General features: G+C 41.8%; 1 protein-coding gene across 1 annotated transcript in view; it reads right to left on the bottom strand.

The window, feature by feature from the left end:
- Nucleotides 1-22,427, bottom strand: part of LOC109934367 (rasGAP-activating-like protein 1) — a 259,927-nt gene that overhangs the window by 202,354 nt on the left and 35,146 nt on the right. The window contains exons 3-4 of the mRNA XM_048611726.1: nucleotides 18,114-18,175; nucleotides 3,038-3,167 (exon numbers count right to left, since the gene is read on the bottom strand). Of these exons, the coding sequence (XP_048467683.1) occupies nucleotides 3,038-3,167; nucleotides 18,114-18,175 (192 nt within the window). The remainder of the gene's footprint in view (nucleotides 1-3,037; nucleotides 3,168-18,113; nucleotides 18,176-22,427) is intronic.

Here is a 22,427-nt window from a genome sequence, read left to right as displayed (position 1 = left end):
CCCATTTGGTTTACTAATGTCCTTTAGGGAAGAAAATCTGCTGTCCTTACCCGATCATTTGGCAACTTTGTTGACTCTGAACTGCCCTCTGGAATGGCCTAGCAAGCTATTCAGTTGTACAGAACTGCTCCATAAAAGACAAACCTGATATATTATGTTGAATGGCACAAGGGCAACAAATTCTGGCCTGACCAGTGGGGCCCACATCCCATGAAAAAATAAAACAAAGTACCACTAACTTGCTCAAAGCAATAGTTGAGGGTGTGGGTTGAAAGCAGTCCAGGCATATTTTTTTGTAAATCTTATTCATTATTCAGTGGAATGTGTCCAATGTTGTACCTCCAAATTTTATCATTCAGAGGCTTTGTTAAGTTATTTTTTCTTTATATTTCTGTCCTTAATATTTTTAGATTAGTAAATGGCAGGAATGATTGCAAAAGTTGATAAACATTGGAAATCCTTGAGAAGAAATGCCTGTATGATCCCTCCAAGCCTTCAAAGAAAGCATTCTATCTGGGTGCATTATGGCTTGGTATGGCAACTGCTCTGCCCAGGACCATAAGAAACTGCAGAAACAAAAACAAAGTTGCTGGAAAAGCTCAGCAGGTCTGGCAGCATCTGTGAGGGAAAAAACAGAGTTAACGTTTAGGGTCTGGTGACCCTTCCTCAGAAACTGCAGAAAGTTGCGAACACAGCCCAGACCATCACACAAACCAACCTTCCATCCATTGATTCCATCCACACTTCTCATTGCCATGGAAAGGCAGCCAACATCATCAAAGACCCCTCCCACCCTGGTTATAATCTCTTCCAACCTCTTCTGTCAGGCAGGAGATACAGAAGCTTAAACACACAGGTTCGAAAACAGCTTTTTCCCTGCTGTTATTAGACTGTTGAATGGACCTCTCCAATTTCAAATCTAATGTTGATCTAGCTTTACTGCACTTCATGTGCTGTCGTAACCTTGTATACCTTGCTGTGTCTAAACAACTTATCCTTATATGTTATGATCTGCCTGTACTGTACACAAAACCAAACTTTTCACTGTACTTAGGTACATGTGACAACAATAAACCAAAGCAAATCAATTCAAGTCATGTGATCCCACTAACTGCCGTGATCCAATTTGAGATACCACTGGCCAAATCTGCCTTAATAACAATTGACTGCAGCACATTCTATTATTTGTAACCAATGACTAAACATTTCAATAAATCCAGTCATAAAAATAGGGAAACATTTAGAACACTCCTGGCTGTCATTTTCATATGTTGCAGTTTGCATTAAATATTAAAGGTTGCATTAAACATTTAAAGTGATCTGCAGAAGAAGGGCGAAATGAGGAAAAACTTTTTGGCTCAGCAATTAGTTAGGGAATAGAATGCACTGCTTGGAAGTGTGGTAGTAGCAGGTTCAATCTAAGTAATATGAAGGACATTGGATAGAAATAATTAGCACTAGGAAACAATACTCATTTAACAAGTCGTGCAGGCACAATGGATAGAGGGCACCATGACACTTCTGTGATTCCATGAAATGTAGCATGGTGTAAACTATAGCCAGGATTTTTCTCTGGTCCAGGGTTTCCATTCCTCATCTTGGCCAACAGGCAGTTAAGGCACTCGCGCTAAGCCTCCTTTCCCTATCAAATTCATCAAATGGTTGGCAGCATGCTGATCTCAACAGCACCACCAGAAGTGATAGCCAATACTGGGACTGGAGCCCATCCTCAACAGCAATCGCTGCTGAAACCCAATGTAAAGATATGTGAAGGGAGGACATCTCACCATGGCCAAACTACCAACTCCGAGCTAGCATCTGGGGGACCAGGGTGGATAGGCCATGGGAGGGGAAACAGTTATGATTACCTGGGGAGCCTCCAATCCAGAGACACAGGTAGTGTTCTATAGATCTGGGGCCAAATCCCCCCATGACAAATCATGCAATTTGAATTCAATGAAGAAGTCTAAAGATGACTTTTGATTATTGAAAAAACCCATCTGGTTCAGTAATGTTCTTTAGGGAAGGGAATTGACATCCTTACCTAGACTGGACTACATGTGACTCCAGACCCACAATAATTTGGTTGATTCTTAACTGTTCTGTGGACAGTTGGGGGCGGGGGGCAATAAATGCAGGTCTGGTCAGCAACACCCACATCCCGTGAATGAATATCAAAAAAATCCCCACCTATATTTTCCCTGCCAGCAGTTGCTAAGCATCATGCTTGGCACTGACCTTCGCCCACCACAGGAACAATTGTAGCAGGGATAAGAAGACGCCCTGTTTAACAGGCTGCGTATGCTCTCAGTTGGCCCTCTGGCAAGGGGCTGGAGGCTGCTTGAACACTTCCACTGCTGTGGGAAACATTGTGGCAGGTGTGGGTGGATACCAGATGTGGCATGGCCCAAATTTATGCCCACGCACATACCAATCTGCCCCCAGCCCTATGCTTCAAGACACACAAATCTTATATTAATAGCAAGTCATTACATCCAGATCATGCCTTCAATATGGAAAAATAATCTTGCACATTTCATAAAGGCAAAATCCAAATTAAATACAACAAGCCAAAGGAAGGGATATTAAGAGAGTCTGATGACAGAGATGGGTTTAAAGGAGGACCTTCAAGGAAGACGGGAGTTGGAAATTGGAGATTCCAGTGATGAAATTCCCGGACATGGGAGGGATGGTCACCAGTGTGCAGAAGATAGGGAAAGGAGTCACATAAAGATATAGAAACTGTAAAGCTGCCATTAAATACTAGGTAATATAATGTTTACCATTACATAACAAGATTGTTTTTGTTGAATTAGCATTTTACACTTAAAAAAATCCGAAGTGTGTCAAGCAAAGAATAAAGGGCATTTTTTCAAAATACTGAAACGACAGTGGTTAAGTTGTGGAATGGGCTCCTAACCATTGAACATCATCTTATGCAAAACAAGATTATTTGAGTGGGCATTTTTTTTAATTGAAATGAAGTGCAAATTTTCTTTTGTAAATGCATATCCTTTGCTGCTCAATTTCCTCTCACCTCGCTTCAATAAGCTGACATCTCAGTGCCTTTGTGTGCCGGTCTTGGAGTATCTCTAAACCCAGGTGTATCTCTCCTTGAATCTCTTCATCAGGGTTAATCCGAGTCAGATTTATCCAGTTGTCAATTCCTGGAAGAGAATTAATTCCCATTACAACACACGTTTACAATATAAAAACAAGCTGGAATGCAGCAAATGTGCAGATGTTTGAGAGCTACCAAGTACTTTAATAAAGATCAATTCTCTTCCATTGTATTTTTTTCATCATGCTGATGTCTTTTCTCTGATCCATCCTTTTTTCTGTGCTCATTGTGCCTGACTCAATTTTTTCTTCAAGATATAAAGTTGACACTGACAATGGGTAAACTGTACATGATCTATGGAGAAACTTTCTTGCCCAAAGTGATCCTCACATTTATCGGGCTTATCTAAAAGTGCCCTCCCTCTGAAGCCACATACTCTGACACTGTCAGTGCTGGAAAGCATTAAAGCATTTGGGATAGGAGCAAATTACTGCAGATGCTAGAACCTGTACTGAAAACAAAAATTGCTGGAGATCACAGGGGGTTAGGCAGCATCCATAGGGAGAGAGAGCAAGCTAATGACTCTTCATTGTTGAATGTGCTATTATGCACATCAAAGTATGTGGCTTCCTGTGGTGCTAAAATGGTCTAGTGCATGTCCCTGTAACTATCTACAGATTATAACAATTGACTCTACCTTACTAAACAGACTGTTGTAGAGTCTTGTGGAGTGTGGTATTAACCCTACTTCTGAACAAGAAGATCCAGGTTCAAGTCTCACCTGTCCCAGAGGTCTGTCATAAAATGTCTGAGCAGGCTGATTAACATATCTATAAAGGTTGTTGGGAGCACCTAGGCTTAGGCCTCTCACCATACCCTTATGACCACCATCTCAGCAGGTAGGTGTGGAATCAATGCCAGAGCTTTTGCTTGGCAGCACTTGATATTTTGGTCAATCTGACAGCATTAGATGTTGCCTTTAAGTATATACAGCATATGAAATAGAGCAGGAGTAGGTCATTTGGGCCTTAAAGCTTGCCCCACCATTCAGCAAAGAACACAGCTGATCTGCCCCAGGCCACAATGCCTATTCTTGACAGCCCATCTCCTTTAAGTAGCATCCAGCAAAGCATTACCTTAAAAAGCAAAGTTTATTTTGATCTTGTTGTCTAAGCTTATATCAAAGAATAGAAAGAAATGGATATTTCCAAAGCATTTTACAGGCAATAAAATACTTTGGAAATCTAGTTTCTAGCTCTTTTTCAAATAGAGTCTTTACAACTTGGAAGGTGGCTATTTGACCCTTCAAGTCTATGCTGACTTTTTATACAGCAATCCAATTAACACCATAATGTCATGGGATCCCAAGATAGCAGGGGGTGTCTCCAAAATGGAACCAATTATAACTCACTCAAAATCTCTTCACTCAGACAGTAAACATAAGACCCAATGTGTCTGGGATGCAGACAGTAGCAAATTCCAAGCATTCAGACAGTGTATCATAGAATCACAGAATCCCTACAGTGTGGAAACAGGCCCTTCGACCCAACAAGTCCACACCGATCCACAGAGCATCCCACCCAGATCCATCCTCCTATAACCCACCTCATCTACACACCCCTGAACACTACGGGTAATTTAGCATGGCCAATTCACCTAGTCTGCACATCTTTTGGACTGTGGGAGGAAACTGGAGCACCCGGAGGAAACCTACGCAGACACGGGGAGAATGTGCAAACTCCACACAGACAGTCACCCGAGGGTGGAATCAAACCGGGTCCCTGGCGCTGTGAGGCAGCAGTGCTAACCACTGAGCCACCGTGCCGCCCCATAATATAATAAACACATACCCAACTGAGAGGCCTGTAGCTGAGCCACTATGCCCAAGCTGATATATATGAGATGAGTAAAACTTGGAGAATCTATGGGAACTCGTTATCTGTTTGTGGAAAATGATCATCAGACGCCATTTCAGCCACCTCCAGCAAGATGCCATCACCAGTCACATATTCCCCTCCCCTCCCTTGTCCACCTTCTGCAGGGACCGTTCCCTCTGGGACACCCTGGTCCACACTTCCTTCACCCCCATCATCTCCCCTCAGCCCTACAGCATCTTCCCCTGTAACCGGAGGAGGTGCAACACCTGCGCATTTACCTCCTCCCTCCCCAGTATCCAAGGGCCCAAACATACCTTCCAGGTGAAGCAACACTTCACCTGCACTTCCCAGGATCTAGTCTACTGCATTCGCTGCTCACAATGTGGTCTCCTCTACACTGGGGAAACGAAGCGTAGACTTGGCGACCGCTTCGCAGAACATCTACGTTCTGCTCGCAAAAAAGACCCTGAACTACCTGTTGCCCGCCACTTCAATGCACCACCCTGCTCCCTGGCCAACATCTCTGTCTCTGGCTTGCTACAGTGTTCCAGTGAAGCCCAATGCAAGCTGGAGGAACAATACCTCATTTTCCGCTTGGGGACCCTACAGTTCTCCGGACTCAATATTGAGTTCAATAATTTTAGGGCCTAAACTCTCCCATGTCCCAGCCCCCAACCCCTCACACCAGGCCTTGTTACCACATAGCCTGCCATTACACACCCCCTGTTATTAGTCACTAACAGTCCCCTTTAACAACCGTTCACCCTCCCAGCCTGATCGTTAGCAACTCCTTTGCCTGTCCAACTGTCTTTCTCTCTCTTTAGGCTCTATCCTCTCATTTACTCCCTACCCCACCCACCTCCCTATTTTCTGCATATAAACTGACGTTTTCCCAGCCACCATCAGTTCTGAGGAAGGGTCAACGGGCCCGAAACGTTAACACAGATCTCCGCATTCCTGATTAAAATCCAGAAATATTATTGCATCAAATGTGCCAAACGAGATTTTTTTTTTAAATTGAGTGCTCCGTATGCTTAAGACAAACTCAATGTCTCATCAATAAATGCAATTTGCACCACCAGAAAACCGCCCCACAATGCCACAAACAGTGATGAAGCCTGGCTATGTAGAGAGGGAAAGCCCATCGTCACCTGGTATTAATGACATTAAGTAAGCAGCTGAATGTGCCTCACAAAAGTCAACAGCAGTATCCCTTCACTCGATTCCAACAAGGCTTTTATCACGTGTAAATCCTTCATGTAATAGGTGATGCACACATGCACAGCATGTGACACAGGGGAATATCATCCTTACAACTTCATTTTCTCACCTCCTACTCTGCTTACAACAGATGATGTACAACAAAAGGAAGAAAGGATGAAACCCAAAACTACTGAACACGAGGTGGTGAGCATGGAGCTCCTGGAATGAAACATTCGCAAGCGGTTGAGAATGCGAAGTAGGGACTTTCTCCACAGTTTAGGATTTATATGGGGATACTTTCCTATTTTCCTTTGGATGCACAAAGACTCAGAAACCAAAGGATATACTGAAGTGCAATGCCCATACTTCTCATCCTGCTGAGAGCTCTTTCTGAGGGGGTCCCAGAAGGATTGCATTGCAACACGTATTCTTCGTCCCTGTCTCTCAGCGTACCAGAAGGAAAAATCAGTTACATTGAACAAACACTAAGGTTAATGCTCCAAAGTCCCTCCATCCTTAAAGACTTCATTACTGACATACAAGGGACAAAGCATGGAGCTGATTCAGACTGCATCATACGGCGGGGTCTGTAGGAGCAGTCCTGAGTCAGGGTTGAATCATTATAGAATCCCTACGGTATGGAAACAGGCCCTTCAGCCCAACAAGTCCACACTGACCCTCAGAGCATCCCACCCAGACCCATCCCCATATAACCCACCTAATCTACACATCCCTGAACACTATGGGCAATCCATCTAACCTGCACATCTTTGGACTGTGGGAGGAAACCAGAGCACCCAGACCAAACCCACACAGACACGGGGAGAATGTGCAAACTCCACACAGACAGTCACCCAAGGGTGGAATTGAACCCAGGTCCCTGGCGCTGAGAGGTAGCAGTGCTAACCACTCAGCCACCGTGCCGCCCTTGAAAGAAGGGTAGAGGAAAGAAGTCACTTGGTGAATTCAAATTCCACCATATGCCATGATAGGATTTGAACCCGGATCCCCAGGGCATTACCTCTGTCTCTGGATTAATAATTATCTAGTGATAATACCGCTAAGCCATTGCCTTCCTCATTCAGCGTTCAGCAGAGTATGAACAGATTTTGGAGGCTCCACGAGTAAATTTAAAATCCCCAGAGGGCAAAGGAAAGCTTTAGAAAACACGAGAGGCTGGAAAAATAGAAATAGAGTAAGTACATATCGCTCAAATCAAGTGACACTGCCATCATGGATGGACACCACCAATTAGCTTCCCTCTAATGTTTCCTGCCACTGCATGGCAGCTTAAAAGATACAGTGATCACAAAGCTTAGCAACAGGAAGAGAAATCAATTGCCACAAGTGCAATTTAAACAGAGGTCGCAGACTCAGGAATGTCACAAAGCCAGGGAGTTAAATGACAAAAGGGCAAATTAGAAGCCTGAGCAACAGTGTCTAACAGAAGAAGAAAGCTAGGAGACTTCATTAAGATTGCAGAAAAGGCAGAATATCCTTCATTAAAATTGTGTTAAAGCTGGCAAGCATTCATTTAAACCACACGGAGCAGAAATCATTCAGGATCAAATCATGAAAGAAGCAGGGAACAATATTCGAGCTCCAGATGGCAAGAATCAGCCAGAAAAAGCCATTAAGGAAATAGAAATCATTTATTAAAGATGCAAAGAGCAGATTCAACAATGAAGCTGAGAGAGGTGAGAATCCTCAATTTTAGCTGCAAAAGACAAGAAACCTCCACTTTCACCAAAGAAGGGAGGTCACAAAATGTAGGAAAATCCTGAGGTATAGTAATATTGCTAAATCTGCAAAGCAGAAGCTTTTCAAGCAAGGAAAATAATTCAGTACATTAGGAAGATATGGCATCAGGAATATCAGTAAGAAGACTTAATTTCAGAAATGGACCAAATATAACACAGAATTGAACAGCTGTAGAAAACAATTATTAAGGTTCAGAAGAGCTTCCAAATTAGATGCTAAATCAGAAGCAGGACAGGTTAATGAACACTTACATACAATTGGGAGTATAGCTGATGATGTTGTAGCTCACTAAGGGGTAAAAGAAGCAACAGTTATTTTTAAAGAAATACTGACAATTAGTTTGATCTCAAATAAAATTCTTGAAAGAGTAAAATTTAATAGAAGAATTCAGCATCCAGGGGAAACCATCAATGATTTCATTAACAATCATGATGGAAAAGTAGAAAAATGCAATTATGATTTTTAAAGTCAGAATTCAATATAGATAGGATTGTTGCTAGAATTATTCCTGAGTATTTGTCAGATCTATTACAGTCCAAAGAAAACCTGGCTCTCAGGAAATTCATGTGGATGGTGAGTGAAGCAGAAGTCTGCAGGAAACATACATGAACCCGAAGGAAAAAAGATCAACCTTGTTACAGGAGATCCACACAATTCTTAAGGTACAAAACCATAAGAAGCACATGTGAGAAACCAATACAACAAGAAGGATAGGCAGCAGATACTAAAAGGTTTTGTCAGTGCTTTGGAGCAAAGAAGCCTCACAGGCATAGACAGAGTCCAGCTATTAAAAATGAATGCTTTATCTGTCACATAATTGGCCACTTTCAAAAGTACAGCACAAAAATGCAAGAGATCAAATATTTACCCACTTATAAAGGTTAAAAAGGCAAAATCAATTTACATACCTATACCATACCAAGAGGAAGTGGGTGATCCAGAAGATACATTTTGGCCAGCAAATATTTATGTCAACAGTGATCTCACAAATTTCAAGTTAGACATCAGGCAGGTGTCACCATATTAACAGATAGTGAATCACAGATTGAAAATACCGTCTACAGCCAACAACAGTGCAACTACGTCAAAGTATGTTACGAGCAACTCTCCAATGTAAAAGATGACAAATAGTAGAAAACTTGTAAGTACTTTGCAATCAACAATTCTCACTCTTAAGTAGGAATGCTTGTCCTGTCCCTTTTTTAAAAGGTCAACGAGGTCAAACAGCAAAAGCCAAACAGCTCTTTTGAACAGGAATAACACCCCCAAAATTATTTAATAGGTTATGGAAGATTAATACTGAATATAGCAGCACACTTAAGATTATGTCTTTAGTACATTCAGGAAGATTCTATATTGATTATTGAAACAAATGAATAAACAACTTGCAGAGGCTACCAGAAGAGGTGTCATTTTATGCTGTTGGGAAACCAATGGTCACCGTACCTATCCAAACTTTTGTTGACTATACAAATATATATATATGGTGAGAAAAATCCATTCAATACCCACAGTTGACAAGAGTTTGGCTAAATTATCTGAAGTAGCACTTTAAAGAAACTCAGTGCAAACAGTGGATTCTGGTAGCTGCCAAAATGTGAGCAATTAAGATTACTTACCGCATTCCTAATTCCTATTTTGCTTCAATAGACAATTGTTTGAGATTGCCTCAGAGATCTTTTAACAAACTACGCTTGATATTTTGCAAGGTCTTCAAGGAATGACTTGTTGATCCATGAGGAAAGTCAAGGAGTCTGATCTACGAGTGCATGAAGTCCTAGGTAGTTTACAAGTGGAAGGGCTCACACTTCAAAGAACCTATTCTGTTCTTGGGACACATTGGCAATGATGATAGTATAATGCTGGACCTCAGAATACTATAACCTTTAAGGAATTTCCAATTCCAAAGTCGGTTCATAACCTCCAAAGGCCTTAACTGGCAACTGCAACAGAATCCTTGAGACAACTTCTGAAGACAAAAGGGTGGTGTTGGAATTTGCATCAAGGATTAAAGTAATGTTGATGCTGACAAATGTCCTAGCCCACTATAATCCAACCTTTCCACCCATCACAGTATCTGATGCTTCAGCTACAACCTTAGAAGCTGTTCATAGGCATTATCAAACAAAGAATGATGGCATGCCATGATTGAAAAGGAAGCTCTCTCAGGTATATGGGGTTGAGGGAGATTTTCAGAACACATCTTTGATCTGAAAGTGGTTATAGAAATCAATCATAAGCTTCTAGTCTCTGTTTTGGATGAAAAGAAATCAGTAAAGATGCTTCCAAAAATACAGAGATTTTGGCTTCATCTCAGAGGTTTTGCTTATGAAGTAATAAATGTGCAGGGAGAACTGAAGATGATGGCAGATGGCATTCTACAGTGCCAGCCAATAACCTTATCAAGCAAAATGGTTGAGTTTGTTCCTGGAATTGAGTCATATACTCAATCCGCGACGACACAATGAGCAGCAAAACATAATCAGTTCAACAAAACATAACGGTGAACCTGTAACTAGTTGCTAATGTGCCGTAAACTGTGTTTTTATCAATACACGAGCCTCTTCCAGTTAGAACAATAGGCAGTTTTCCTCTATCTCACCAAATTAAACAGGGAATCCAATTTTTCTGAAGAAGGGTCCTGACCTGAAACGTCAACTTTCCTGCTCCTTTGATGCTGCCTGGCCTGCTGTGTTCCTCCAGCTCCACACTGTGTTATCTCTGACTCTAGCATCGGCAGTTCTTACTATCTCTAAGGATTGAAAGGGCACATTTAATTTGGTGAGATAGAGAAAAAACTGCCTTCTGTTCTAACCAGAAGAGGCTCGTGTATTGATAAAGACACAGTTTATGGCACATTAGCAACTAGTTTATGAAGAAGGGTCCCAACCCGAAACATCAGCTTTCCTGCTCCTCTGATGCTGCCTGGCCTGCTGTGTTCCTCCAGCTCCATACTGTGTTATCCCTTTCAATCCTTACATTTTGATAGGACAGTAGCAGCAAACTTATCACATGGTGTGCTCCTGGATTTTGCTGCACATACAATGCGGTGAGAAGTGGCTCAGAATTAATTTAGCCGCATCATACATCAAAAATTACAATATAAGCATCTCCCCAAGTCCTACAAGGAACTAAATTAGGCATTATTATATATTTAGTCAACACAGTTAGCGACGGTATTGCTATTACCATGCCTATTCATTGCTGTATATGGGTGGGTGACACCATTATATTATCACAAACAATGTGGCTCAGTGCATCTCTCATGTGAAGGGCAATCTCTTCACTGAATGCATGGGGAAAAGTGAATAAGATGAGACTGAACCCTCAAATGTACAACACCATTGAACTGTATTTCATGCACAATCCTCCAATCTTCTCTCATAATCTCTCTCATCATGTTCTCAAATTGGGTTACCAAGTGCGTGATGTGTAAGACAGCAAATGGGTGCCTTCATATGCAATGTCTTTTGAAGCATCTTTACAGATTTAAAACTGACCTTTAGCTGTGTCTAATAGTTACATAAGTCACTTATTGAATAGGCGGTCCCTGCTTGAATATTGGACTTAACATACAGCGTATGAACAAGCTCCAAAACCACTATTGAAATTGATTCTAGATAACATGTAGCAACAGTGCTCTGACAAAAACAAACAATTCAATATGTGTTCCATTGCTGACTGGTGGAAAATTGCTCAGTCTGGACTTCACTAGAAAATTCTTGAATCTCACCTCCTATTGTAACCGCCACAGGAAAGTAAATGTGCAATAGAATTAAGGAGGAAAAATAACAAACTACCACATATAATGGATCAAATAGACTAGGAATCTGCCCAATGCACTTTCATATATAATATGCAAATAACTGAGAATTTAATAAATTCAACCTGACAACATATGATCTATGGACTTTATAAAAATTGCAAAGGGCAGTAGAACTTCCTTTTCTATTCTGTTCTTAAGAAGTCCTGCATGTTGCAATGTATTGGAATGATTTATTGGCTAAAGCAATTATAATTGTGCTATATTTTATATTTTGCAGAATGATTGTCCATAACTGTGCATGTGTTTGATTATTTGTTTTATCTGTTTCAGCATCACAATTTGCTAGCCACTGCTACGATGATTTATCAATAAAGGAATTATAAATAAAAGAAATACCAGTGGCACCCGAGCTGCAGTGTGTCAGCTCCCATTCAGCTACTTGCAGCATTTCCCAAGAATGCTCAAATGGCTGCTATAGAGTCCTTGGGCACTCAGGCTGACATTGTCCTTGGCTTTCTGCAGTGCTCTAGGGAGGTTCAACGTAAGCTTTAGGAACAGCACCTGATCGTTCAACTAATTTGCAACTTTCTGGACTCAATGTTGAGATTAATAATATCAGACTGTAAACCTATGCACTCATTTTGTTTCCTTTTCTTCGCTTGTTACAACTTTTGTTTCTTTCAGTACGCAGCACACTTACTATCACCACCGCATCTTCTGTTTCTCAGCTTCTTTTCATGCCCAATCTCCATTCCCTTTGGCCCGGAAGACTAACTTTTCTATTATTCAATCACTCATGTCTTCCACATTATCAAAGACCATTCTTCTGTCCTTTCCCCTCCCATCCCTTGCTTCAAACCTAATACTTTTCTCTAACTTTTCTCAATTCTGATGAAAGGTCACAGACCTGAAAGGTTAACGCTGTTTCTTTCTCTACACACTGTTGCTTTCTAACCAGTGAAGTTTTTGTCTCATATTTTCTGTTTTTATTTTACATAATCCTCTGTTGACTCTCACAATGGAGTTGTACTTTAGTGGAATGACACCACTTGTTATTAACCATGTTGTTGTGTAATGGAATATATAGGGTCACATGGAATTCCATTATATCACCAGAAAATTTCTGGTATTTGACAGATTTTCCATGAGGAAAATGATTACCAAATGTGTGGCAACAAGCAAGACACCAGACATCCACTGGATCTATTCATATTTAACATGCTTTAAAATGGGCAGCACAGTGGCTCAGTGGTTAACACTGCTGCCTCACAGAACCAGGGACCTGGGTTCAATTCCAGCTTTGAGTGACTGTCTGTGTGGAGTTTGTATATTGTCCCCCTGCCTGCATGGATTTGCTCTGGTTTCCTCCCACAGTCACAAAGATGTGAAGGTTAGGTGGATTGGCCATGCTAAATTGCCCATCATGTCCAGGGGTATGTAGGCTAAGTGGGTTAGTCATGGTAAAAATGTGGGGTTATGGGATAGCATAGGGGGCAGGATTTGGGTGGGATGCTCCTCAGAGGGTCAATGCAGAGCTAATGGGCCAAAAGGCCTCTTTTCACACTATAGGGGCCCGTGTTAGCAGCTGTCTCCTGTGATAGCCCATGATGAACCTGAGGCATAAAGTATCCAAGGCTGAAGTGAATAGGTTAGGTACTGGCAGTTAGATCACAAATGTAGTCAATGCAGACACAATTCCTTCGACAAACCAAATGTAAATGAACCACTACCTGTATATGTGGATCTTTCTTATTCAATCAGATGACAGTGTCACTGGCTCATCCCTAGTTGCTCTTGAGAAGTCAAGCTGCTTGCTTGAGATGCTTAAGCTCATTTGATGTAGGTGGACCCACAGTGTTGTTATGGAAGTGACCTCCAGGACTTTGACTGAGTGACAATGAAGGAATGGCTATATGTTCCCAAGATAAGATGGCGAGTGGCTTGGAGGGGAACCTGCAGGGGTTGGTGTTCCCATGTAAGTGTTGCCCATGTCCTTCTAGATGGTAGAAGTCCTAGGCTAAGAAGGTGCTGTCTAAGGAGCCTTGGTGATGGTACACATTGCTGCTACTGTGCATCAGTGGTGGAGGGAATGAATACTTGTGGATGTGGTGCAAATCAAGCGAGCTGCTTTGTTTTGGATGGTGTCAAGCTTCTTGAGTGTTAGAGCAGGACTCATTCAGGAAAATGGGTAGCATTCCATCACACTCCCCAACTCGTGCTTTGCAGATGGTAAACAAGTTTTGAGGAGTCAGGAGGTGAGTTACTCATGGCAGGGTTCCTAGCCTCTAACCTCCTCTTTCTGCCTTGTATTAACATCACTAGTCCAGTTTAGCTGATAACCTCCAAGATGTCAATAGTCGGGAATTTGGCAATGGTAATGGCATTGAATGTCAAAGAGTATTATAATATTCTCTCTTGTTGGTCTTGGTCATTGCGTGGTACTGTGCAATGCAAGTGTTACTTGACAATAGCAAGCTCAAGCCTGGATGCTGCCCAGCTCTTGCTGCATATGGACATGAACTGCTCCAGTAATATATTACTCAAATAATGCTGAACATTGTGCATTGATCAGTGAACATGCCCACTTCTGGTCTTACGGAAGGCAGGTTATTCATGAAGCAGTGGAAAATATTTGGGCCTAGGACACTACGCTGAGGAACTCCTGCAGAGATGTCCTGGTGCTGAGATGACTGTCTTCCAACAAGCACATTCATCTTCCTATGTGTCAAGTATGACTCCAACCAGTGGAGAATTTCCCCCTCATTCTCAGTGACTCCATTTTTGCTGGAACTCTTTGTTGCCACACTTGGTCAAAAGTATCCTTGATGTCAACGGCAGTCGCTTTCACCCACCTTCTGGAATTCAGCTCTTTTGTCCATGTTTGAACAAAGGCTGTAATGAGGTCAGGAGCTGAGTGGCCCTGGCAGAACTCAACTGAGCGTCAATGAGCAGGACATGGTTAAGCAAGTGCTGCCTGATAGCACTGTTGATGACCCCTTTCATCATTTTACTGATGATCAAGAGGAGACTGTGGGGGCAGTAATTGGCCTGGTTGGACTTGTCCTGCTTTTTGTGCATAGAACATACTTGGATAATTCCCACATTGTCAGACTAATGTTGTAGCTGTACTGGAACAGCTTGACTAGGGTCACAACATGCTCTGGGGCACACACCTTCAGTACTACTGCTGGAATAAAGTCAGACCCCATAGCAGCATGCAGAATATTGCAGTATCGAATGTCATTATTCCCTGATACTACATGCAGTTAATCAAATTGGCTTAAGGTTGGCATTCATGTTACTGGAGATATCTGAGGAGGCTAAGATGGATCATCTGCTCAATACCTTTGGCTGAAGATTGTTACAAATGCTTCAGCTTTTTCATTTTGCACTGATGTGCTGGGCTCCTTCATCACTGAGGTGGGGATATTCATGGCACCTCTTCCTACAATGAGTTACATAATTGTACTCCACTATGCATGATTAGATGTGGCAGGACTGCAGAGCTCAGATCTGATCCTATGGTTGTGGATTTACTTAGCTGTTTATCATTTTCTGTTTATGGTGTTTGACACAGAAGTAGTACTATGTTTTATCTTGACACCTCATTTTACAAATATGTTGTCTTGCACTCTTCATTGAACCAGGGTTGATGTTAATGGTAGAGTCGGGGATATTCTGTTCTTGAGGTTGTATATTAAGTTTGAGTACAATTCTGCTAGTGCTGATGGCCTTCATAGCATATCACAGAAGCTACATCTTAAATTGTTAGATCTGCTTGAAAACTATTTCTTTAATAGATTAAAAAGTCAAACCAAATGTAAAATATTAAGTTATTAATTTCTCATAAATTTTCAAGATGAAATAGCAATTTTATATCACACTTGTAGAACCCTAAAGCTTCACAACAAGGTGTTAGCTTTGATGGATTTTAATAAAGGTCATTGATCTGCAACACTAGCTCTGTTTTTTTCTCCATAGATACCTGTTGAATATACCCAGCATTTTGGTTTTAATTTCAGATTTTCAGAATTTGCAGTAAGGAGATTGTAAGGAGGTGCCTCTTCCTTGTTGTCACTGTACCTTTTAGGTTGCTAAATTTTGTCACCTTGTTCTACCATAAGGCTCCTAAGAAAGGCAAATGGAATCCTGGCATCTATTGCAAAAGGTCTAGATTATAAAAGTAAAGAAGTGTTGTTACAATTATATAAGGTTTTGGTGAGGCCACATTTGGAATATTGTGTCCAGTTTTGGTCTTCTTACTTGAGGAAAGGATGTCGTGTCACTGGAGGCAGTTCAGAGGAGTTCAGGTTGATTCCAGAGATGAAAGGGCTGTTTTATGAGGAGCAATTGAGTATCTTGAGCTTATAATCATTGGAGTTCTGACAAATGAGGGGGGTTTTCACGGAGGTATATAAAATGCTAAAGGGGATTGATAAGGTGGATGTTGAACATTTGTTCGCCCTTGTGGGACAATCTCAAACAAGAGGCGATAGATATGGAGTGAGAGGAGGTAAGTTCAAAACTGAGATGAGGAGAAACTATTTCTCTCAAAGGGTTGTGAATCTGCAGAACTCATTGCCCCAGAGTCAGTGGAGGCAAAATCAATCAACAGATTCAAGAGAGAAGTAGAGATATCACAGTGTAGAGCTGGAGGAACACAGCAGGTCAGGCAGCATCAAAGGAGCAGGAAAGCTGACGTTTCAGATCAGGACCCTTCTTCAGAAAAAAGGTTTTCTGAAGAAGGGTCCCTCTGAAGAAGGGTTCCGACCCAAAATGTCAACTTTCCTGTTCCTCCAATGCTGCCTAACACAGCTCCACACTGTGTTGTCTCTGACTCCAGCATCGGCAGTTCTTACTATCTCCAAGAAAGCAGTGGGTATGTTTCTAAAGAAAGGAGGGATAAAGGACTATGTGGAGCAGGTAGGAAAGTGGAGTTGAGACCAGGATAAGATCAGCCACGATCATGTTAAATGGTGGAGCAAACTCAAAGGCTCAAATTGCCAACTCACGTTCCTAATTCCTATGTTTCTACACTGTGCTCTCACATAATTTCAATATACCATAATATCTTTCTGTATTTTCTCACTCACTGTGAGAATTTACTTCTCACTTACTAGCCTGCATCTCTCATCATGCTTTCTTACACAGGATCACTCTTTTTACTTCACGTTGTTTGTTCCATAAAACTCCCCACATTTTTCACACACCCAATGTAGCACAGTTGAATAGAAAATGGAACAAGTGAATCTTTATCACTCAAATTCGATCCAAAATGGGATGTCCATTTTTTATACAAAATTACTGTATGTACATAATAATAGTGGTTCCAGTGTTGAGTAGAGTAGTTCACATTACCGTTTACAACATGGCATGACAAATCAATTCCTCTAATAATGAATTATTCCATGTTAGTTGCCCATGGTAGTTAGAAAATGAATAATCTGCACTCAGACAATACATTGTTCGATATCCATTTGATCTTCTTTAAGAATTAATGTTTTAACAGTAATTCATTAAATTGTATGTCTGCATTGTTTGTCAAGCTCCTTTTCTCTGCTTCCACGTCCTACACATTTTCTCTATTTTATTCACTACGTGCTGTTGGTTTCCTTAATTGAGTAACCATGAAATCCGGAAATCACATTTATCTCAACTTCTTTATTTCCCAATAGACCACCTTGGTTTTGACTCCATCTATCTCTGCTTCTCTCAGATAAATCGTCAGGCTAAATTCAGGAGGGAGAGAAATGAGCAAACTTGCAGGTGCAGATGCAAGCCGTTTTAAAAAAATGCTGCCTTGGTCATCAGCACTTCTTTTGTCAGAAAAGTAACAATAATTAACAGGAACAATAAAAAGACAAAAGAGTAGATCTATGAGCAGTAATTTCTCTCCTGTGTTGTTCGTTAGTTTTTAGCTGTCAAATTAATTGCCAGAAGTGCTAGCTCAAGCATCCCACGCAGTCTGCCTACACAGCTGAAGTGATAATCTCATTGTAATTAAGGTTTAAAAAACATTTTTCCGTATTTGCTAATGAGAATTGGCAATATAATGATGGACAAACAACAAAATGCAAACAGTAGATAAAAAGAAAACAGGCATTAGTTGAGGCTTGATTAAAAATATACGGTAATTGCCTCTATATGTTCCAAAATAATCCAAAACCTTACGGACTCCATTGCATTATTTTAGTTACTTTTCTTAACAATATCCTGTATAGATTTTATATTCTCTGCCTGGACTGTTTGCACTAAAGTGCCTGCTTCTGTGCTGTATAACTCTATGAGTAAATTACTCTTGAATTTGAAATTGATGGGTATATCGAAATTCTGAACCCATTTTGCTACAATTTATTTTGTTGGTTACCATTCCCTAAGCCTAAGAAATAACATGAGCATTTGAACTTGGGTTACTCGAGACTCAAATTTTCAGAAGCTTTCTTACCTCGTAGGTGAGTTGCTATGTATTCCTTATTAAGAGAGATCTTCCCAATGACATCATCATATCTGAAAATTTTAAATAGAAAGCATTTCAGTAGATAGTAGGAACTGCAGATGCTGGTGAATCTGAGATATCAAGGTGTAGAGCTGAATGAACACAGCAGGCCAAGCAGCATCAGAGGAGCAGGAAAGCTGACGTTTCAGGCCGAGACCCTTCTTCAGAAATGGGGGAGGGGAAGGGGGTTCTGAAATAAATAGGGAGAGAAGGGGAGGCGGATAGAAGATGGATAGAGGAGAAGATAGGTGGAGAGGAGACAGACAGGTCATAGAGGTGGGGATGGAGCCAGTAAAGGTGGGGAGTTAGGGAGGGGATAGGTCAGTCCAGAGAGGACGGACAGGTCAAGGGGGCGGGATGAGGCTAGTACGTGGGAGAGGGGGGGGGGGCTTGAGGTGGGAGGAGGGGATAGGTGGGAGGAAGGACAGGTTAGGAAGGCAGGGAAGAGCTGGGCTGGTTTTGGGATGCGGTAGAGGGAGGGGAGATTTTGAAACTTGTGAAATCCACATTGATACCATTGGGCTGCAGGGTTCCCAAGCGAAATACGAGGTGCTGTTCCTGCAACCTTTGGGTGGCATCGCTGTGGCACTGCAGGAGGCCCAGGATGGACATGTCGTCTGAGGAATGGGAGGGGGAGTTGAAATGGTTCGCGACTGGGAGGTGCAGTTGTTTATTGCGAACCGAGCGTAGGTGTTCTGCAAAGCGGTCCCCGAGCCTCTGCTTGATTTCCCCGATGTAGAGGAGGCCACAACGGGAACAGCGGATACAGTATGCACCATTAGCAGATGTGCAGGTGAACATCTGCTTGATGTGGAAAGTCTTCTCGGGGCCTGGGATGGGGGTGAGGGAGGAGGTATGGGGGCAGGTGTAGCACTTCCTGTGGTTGCAGGAAAAAGTGCCAGGTGTGGTGGGGCTGGAGGAGAGTGTGGAGCGGACAAGGGAGTCACGGAGAGAGTGGTCCCTCCGGAAAGCAGATAAGGGTTGGGAGGGAAAATTGTCTTTGATGGTGGGGTCGGATTGCAGATTGTGGAAGTGTCGGAGGATGATGCATTGGATCCGGAGGTTGGTGGGGTGGTACGTGAGGACGAGGGGGATTCTGAATTGGTTGTTATTGCGGGGAGGGGGTGTGAGGGATGAGTTGCAGGAAATGCGGGAGACACAGTCGAGGGCGTTCTCGACCACTGAGGGGGGGAAGTTGCGGTTCTTGAAAAACGAGGACATCTGAGATGTTTGGGAGTGGAATGCCTCATCCTGGGAGCAGATGCGGCGGAGGCGAAGGAATTGGGAATAAGGGATGGCATTTTTGCAGGAAGGTGGGTGGGAGGAGGTGCCCCACCTACCTACTAACTTCATCCCGCCCCCTTGACCTGTCCGTCCTCCCTGGACTGACCTATCTCCTCCCTAACTCCCTACCTACACTCACCTTTACTGGCTCCATCCCCGCCTCTTTGACCTGTCTGTTTCCTCTCCACCCATCTTCTCCTCTATCCATCTTCTATCCGCCTCCCCTTCTCTCCCTATTTATTTCAGAACCCCCTTCCCCTCCCCCATTTCTGAAGAAGGGTCTAGGCCCAAAACGTCAGCTTTCCTGCTCCTCTGATGCTGCTTGGCCTGCTGTGTTCATCCAGCTCTACACCTTGTTATCTCAGCATTTCAGTTGAAGTTGGTTTTTATAATCTTGAATTCCATTTCTGTTTACGAGCTCCAGGCAGACTTGGCTCTGCACGAGAAGAATTAAGTTGGAACATTAGCCTTAATTTGTAATTTCAAAATAAATTTTATTGCAAATCAGCAATTGGTCAGTGTTATGCTCCAGACAAATGAATTTATAACATCAGTTCTCTCAAAGCAATGAGGTGTCCAGGGTTAGAATTTGAATTACAGTTGTGTTTCAGTTGGTTCCACTAAGGGGTTAATTTTGTCCTGTTCACGTTTCCTGTGGAGAGAATTCTTCAACGCTGAAGAGGCTGTCTCAAATCGAATAGGTTTTCTTAGAAAATATTTGCTGAAGGGCCTGAAAGTCAAATCATTAATAATCATGCCCTAAATGACTTTCCCTCTGCAAGAAGTAAGCTCAAATTAGTGACCCAAAATTGCTAGGAACTTTAAGTGTGAAGAGTGAAGTAATCTAAATCTGGGCTTTGTAACTCCAGATGAAACTGATTCAACAGTGAAATATTTATTCCAATATTTCACCAGATTACCATCCAATCCAATGTATAAGTCACACGCCTCTTACACTGGGTGTGCCAGAAGCAACAGGCCAGTGAGTTTGCTTGTTTCAGTACAACAACCATTCTCCAAAAGTCACATATTATCCAAATCTAAACAGAACTGCAACTAAGTTTCTGAATTACATAATAATTCTGCTGTGATGTTATTGGGAATTCCGTTCTCAGTGGGAATACTTATCTGTCAGTTGAAAATTCCCACACAGCAGAGAGAAAAAGAGATACTGCCAGGCCTTATGTGAATGCTATCAGTAAATTTCCACTCATTGTGAATGGAATTTTAGTGGAACAGGGCCTATATTTGCATAACCAGATACCACCTATCATGCTTACTTGTTCCATGGGGGAGCCATGATTTCTGTAGGAAAGGCTAAAGTCTCCTTGTGGGGTCCTAAGCATCCCGTGTCATCAGCCATAAAAACAACAAACAAATTCTCAAACAAGCCTTTCAGGCCACTTTTTGCACCCATTCACTTTAACACGGGGTGGTTTCATGCTAGCCACCAGCATGAGCTATCTAGAAACCTCTGTATAATGTTGTTCAGAAGGGATTTTCTGGCAGGAACTACAACTAGTCTGTTCAAGAATCTTCAGACAAAGTGCAAGATGTCACCTTGTTTGAATTACTCAATCTCGACATTGCTGGTACACAAATCTTTGAAGACGGCAGGACAGGTTAACATAGCTCATGGGATCTTGCATTTTATAAGTAGAGGCATGGATCTAATACATTACGCTAAATGTAGATAAAACATCAGTTCAGTCGTATTGTGCTCAATTCTGAGTATTATACTTCAGGAAGAATGTGAAGGCTTTGGAGAGGGTGCTTCATTAAAGTGGTTCAAGGAATGAGGTATTCCAGTTATGTGGATAGATGGGTAAAAGTGGGTTGTTCTCCTGAGAGTAGAAAAGACCAAGAAGAGATTTGATGGAGCTGGGAAGGATTTTGATGGAATAAGTAAAGGGAAATGATGCAAAGGTTTAAGGGTGAATAAGAAGCAGGTACAGATTACTCAATGAGTGGTTTGGGATCGGAGTGCACTTTCTAATAAGGTCATGAAGACAGATTTAATAGATGCCTTCAAAAGAAGATTAGTTGTATCCTGTAAGGAGAAAACGCTGTATAGTCTCTGTGTGTCAAACAGTCTCCTTTCCTCCTGTGTTACAATTCTATGTAATTCTATCCAATCTGCTGTGATCAAGCTGTGCTAACCAGTATCCATTTTCAGGCAACACGATACTTCAAGCTTTAACCTGCAAACTAATATTTATAGCCATTGCATTTCTAAGGTACAGTCCATGTATCTCTGTTCACAGGCAAAAATCAGCTCACCCCCACCCCGAGCATTATTCCTATTCCCCTTTATGAAGAAAGAAGGGAATCAGAAAGCAGGAAATGCCAGGCTAGGTAGCCTAATAGGGAAACCACTAGAATTCATTAAAATTATAATGTGTTCAAGCAGAGACAACATGGCTTTGTGCAGGGAAAATCATGTTTAATTAATTAATTTGAGGAAGTAACAAGTAACACGATTAAAGGGGAAGCTATGGACGTGGGATATTTGGGTTTTCAAAAGTCATTTATAAAGTGCCACATCAAAGATTACTACACAAGGTAAGAGTACATGGTGTGGAGAAAACATGTTAGCATGGATAAAGGATTGGTTAGCTTACAGGAGGCAAATTATGGAAATATGAGTCTCTTTTGGGTTGGCAAGCTGTAAATAATAGTGCCACAGGAATTTGTGCTGAGGTCTCAACTATTTATAATCAATGTCAACAATTCTGATGATGGAACTGAGTGTATGGTGGCTAAATCTGACAGACACCAAGATTAGAAGGAAAGTACATTAAAAAGAGGAGGCAGAAACCTTGCAAAGGGACATAGTCAGGTTACGTGAATGGGCAAAAAATGTTGGCATGTGGGGTATAATGTGGGAAAATGTGAACTTTGCATATAATAGAAAGCAATATTCAATTTAAATAAGGTGCAAGGCTGGATGAACACAGCAGGCCAAGCAGCATCATAGGA

This window comes from Rhincodon typus, chromosome 24 (assembly GCF_021869965.1).
Source record: "Rhincodon typus isolate 14 chromosome 24, sRhiTyp1.1, whole genome shotgun sequence".
NCBI classification, from domain to species: domain Eukaryota; kingdom Metazoa; phylum Chordata; class Chondrichthyes; order Orectolobiformes; family Rhincodontidae; genus Rhincodon; species Rhincodon typus.
The sequence above is the reverse complement of the archived record's forward strand: the minus strand, read 5'-3'. Positions and strand labels throughout refer to the sequence as shown.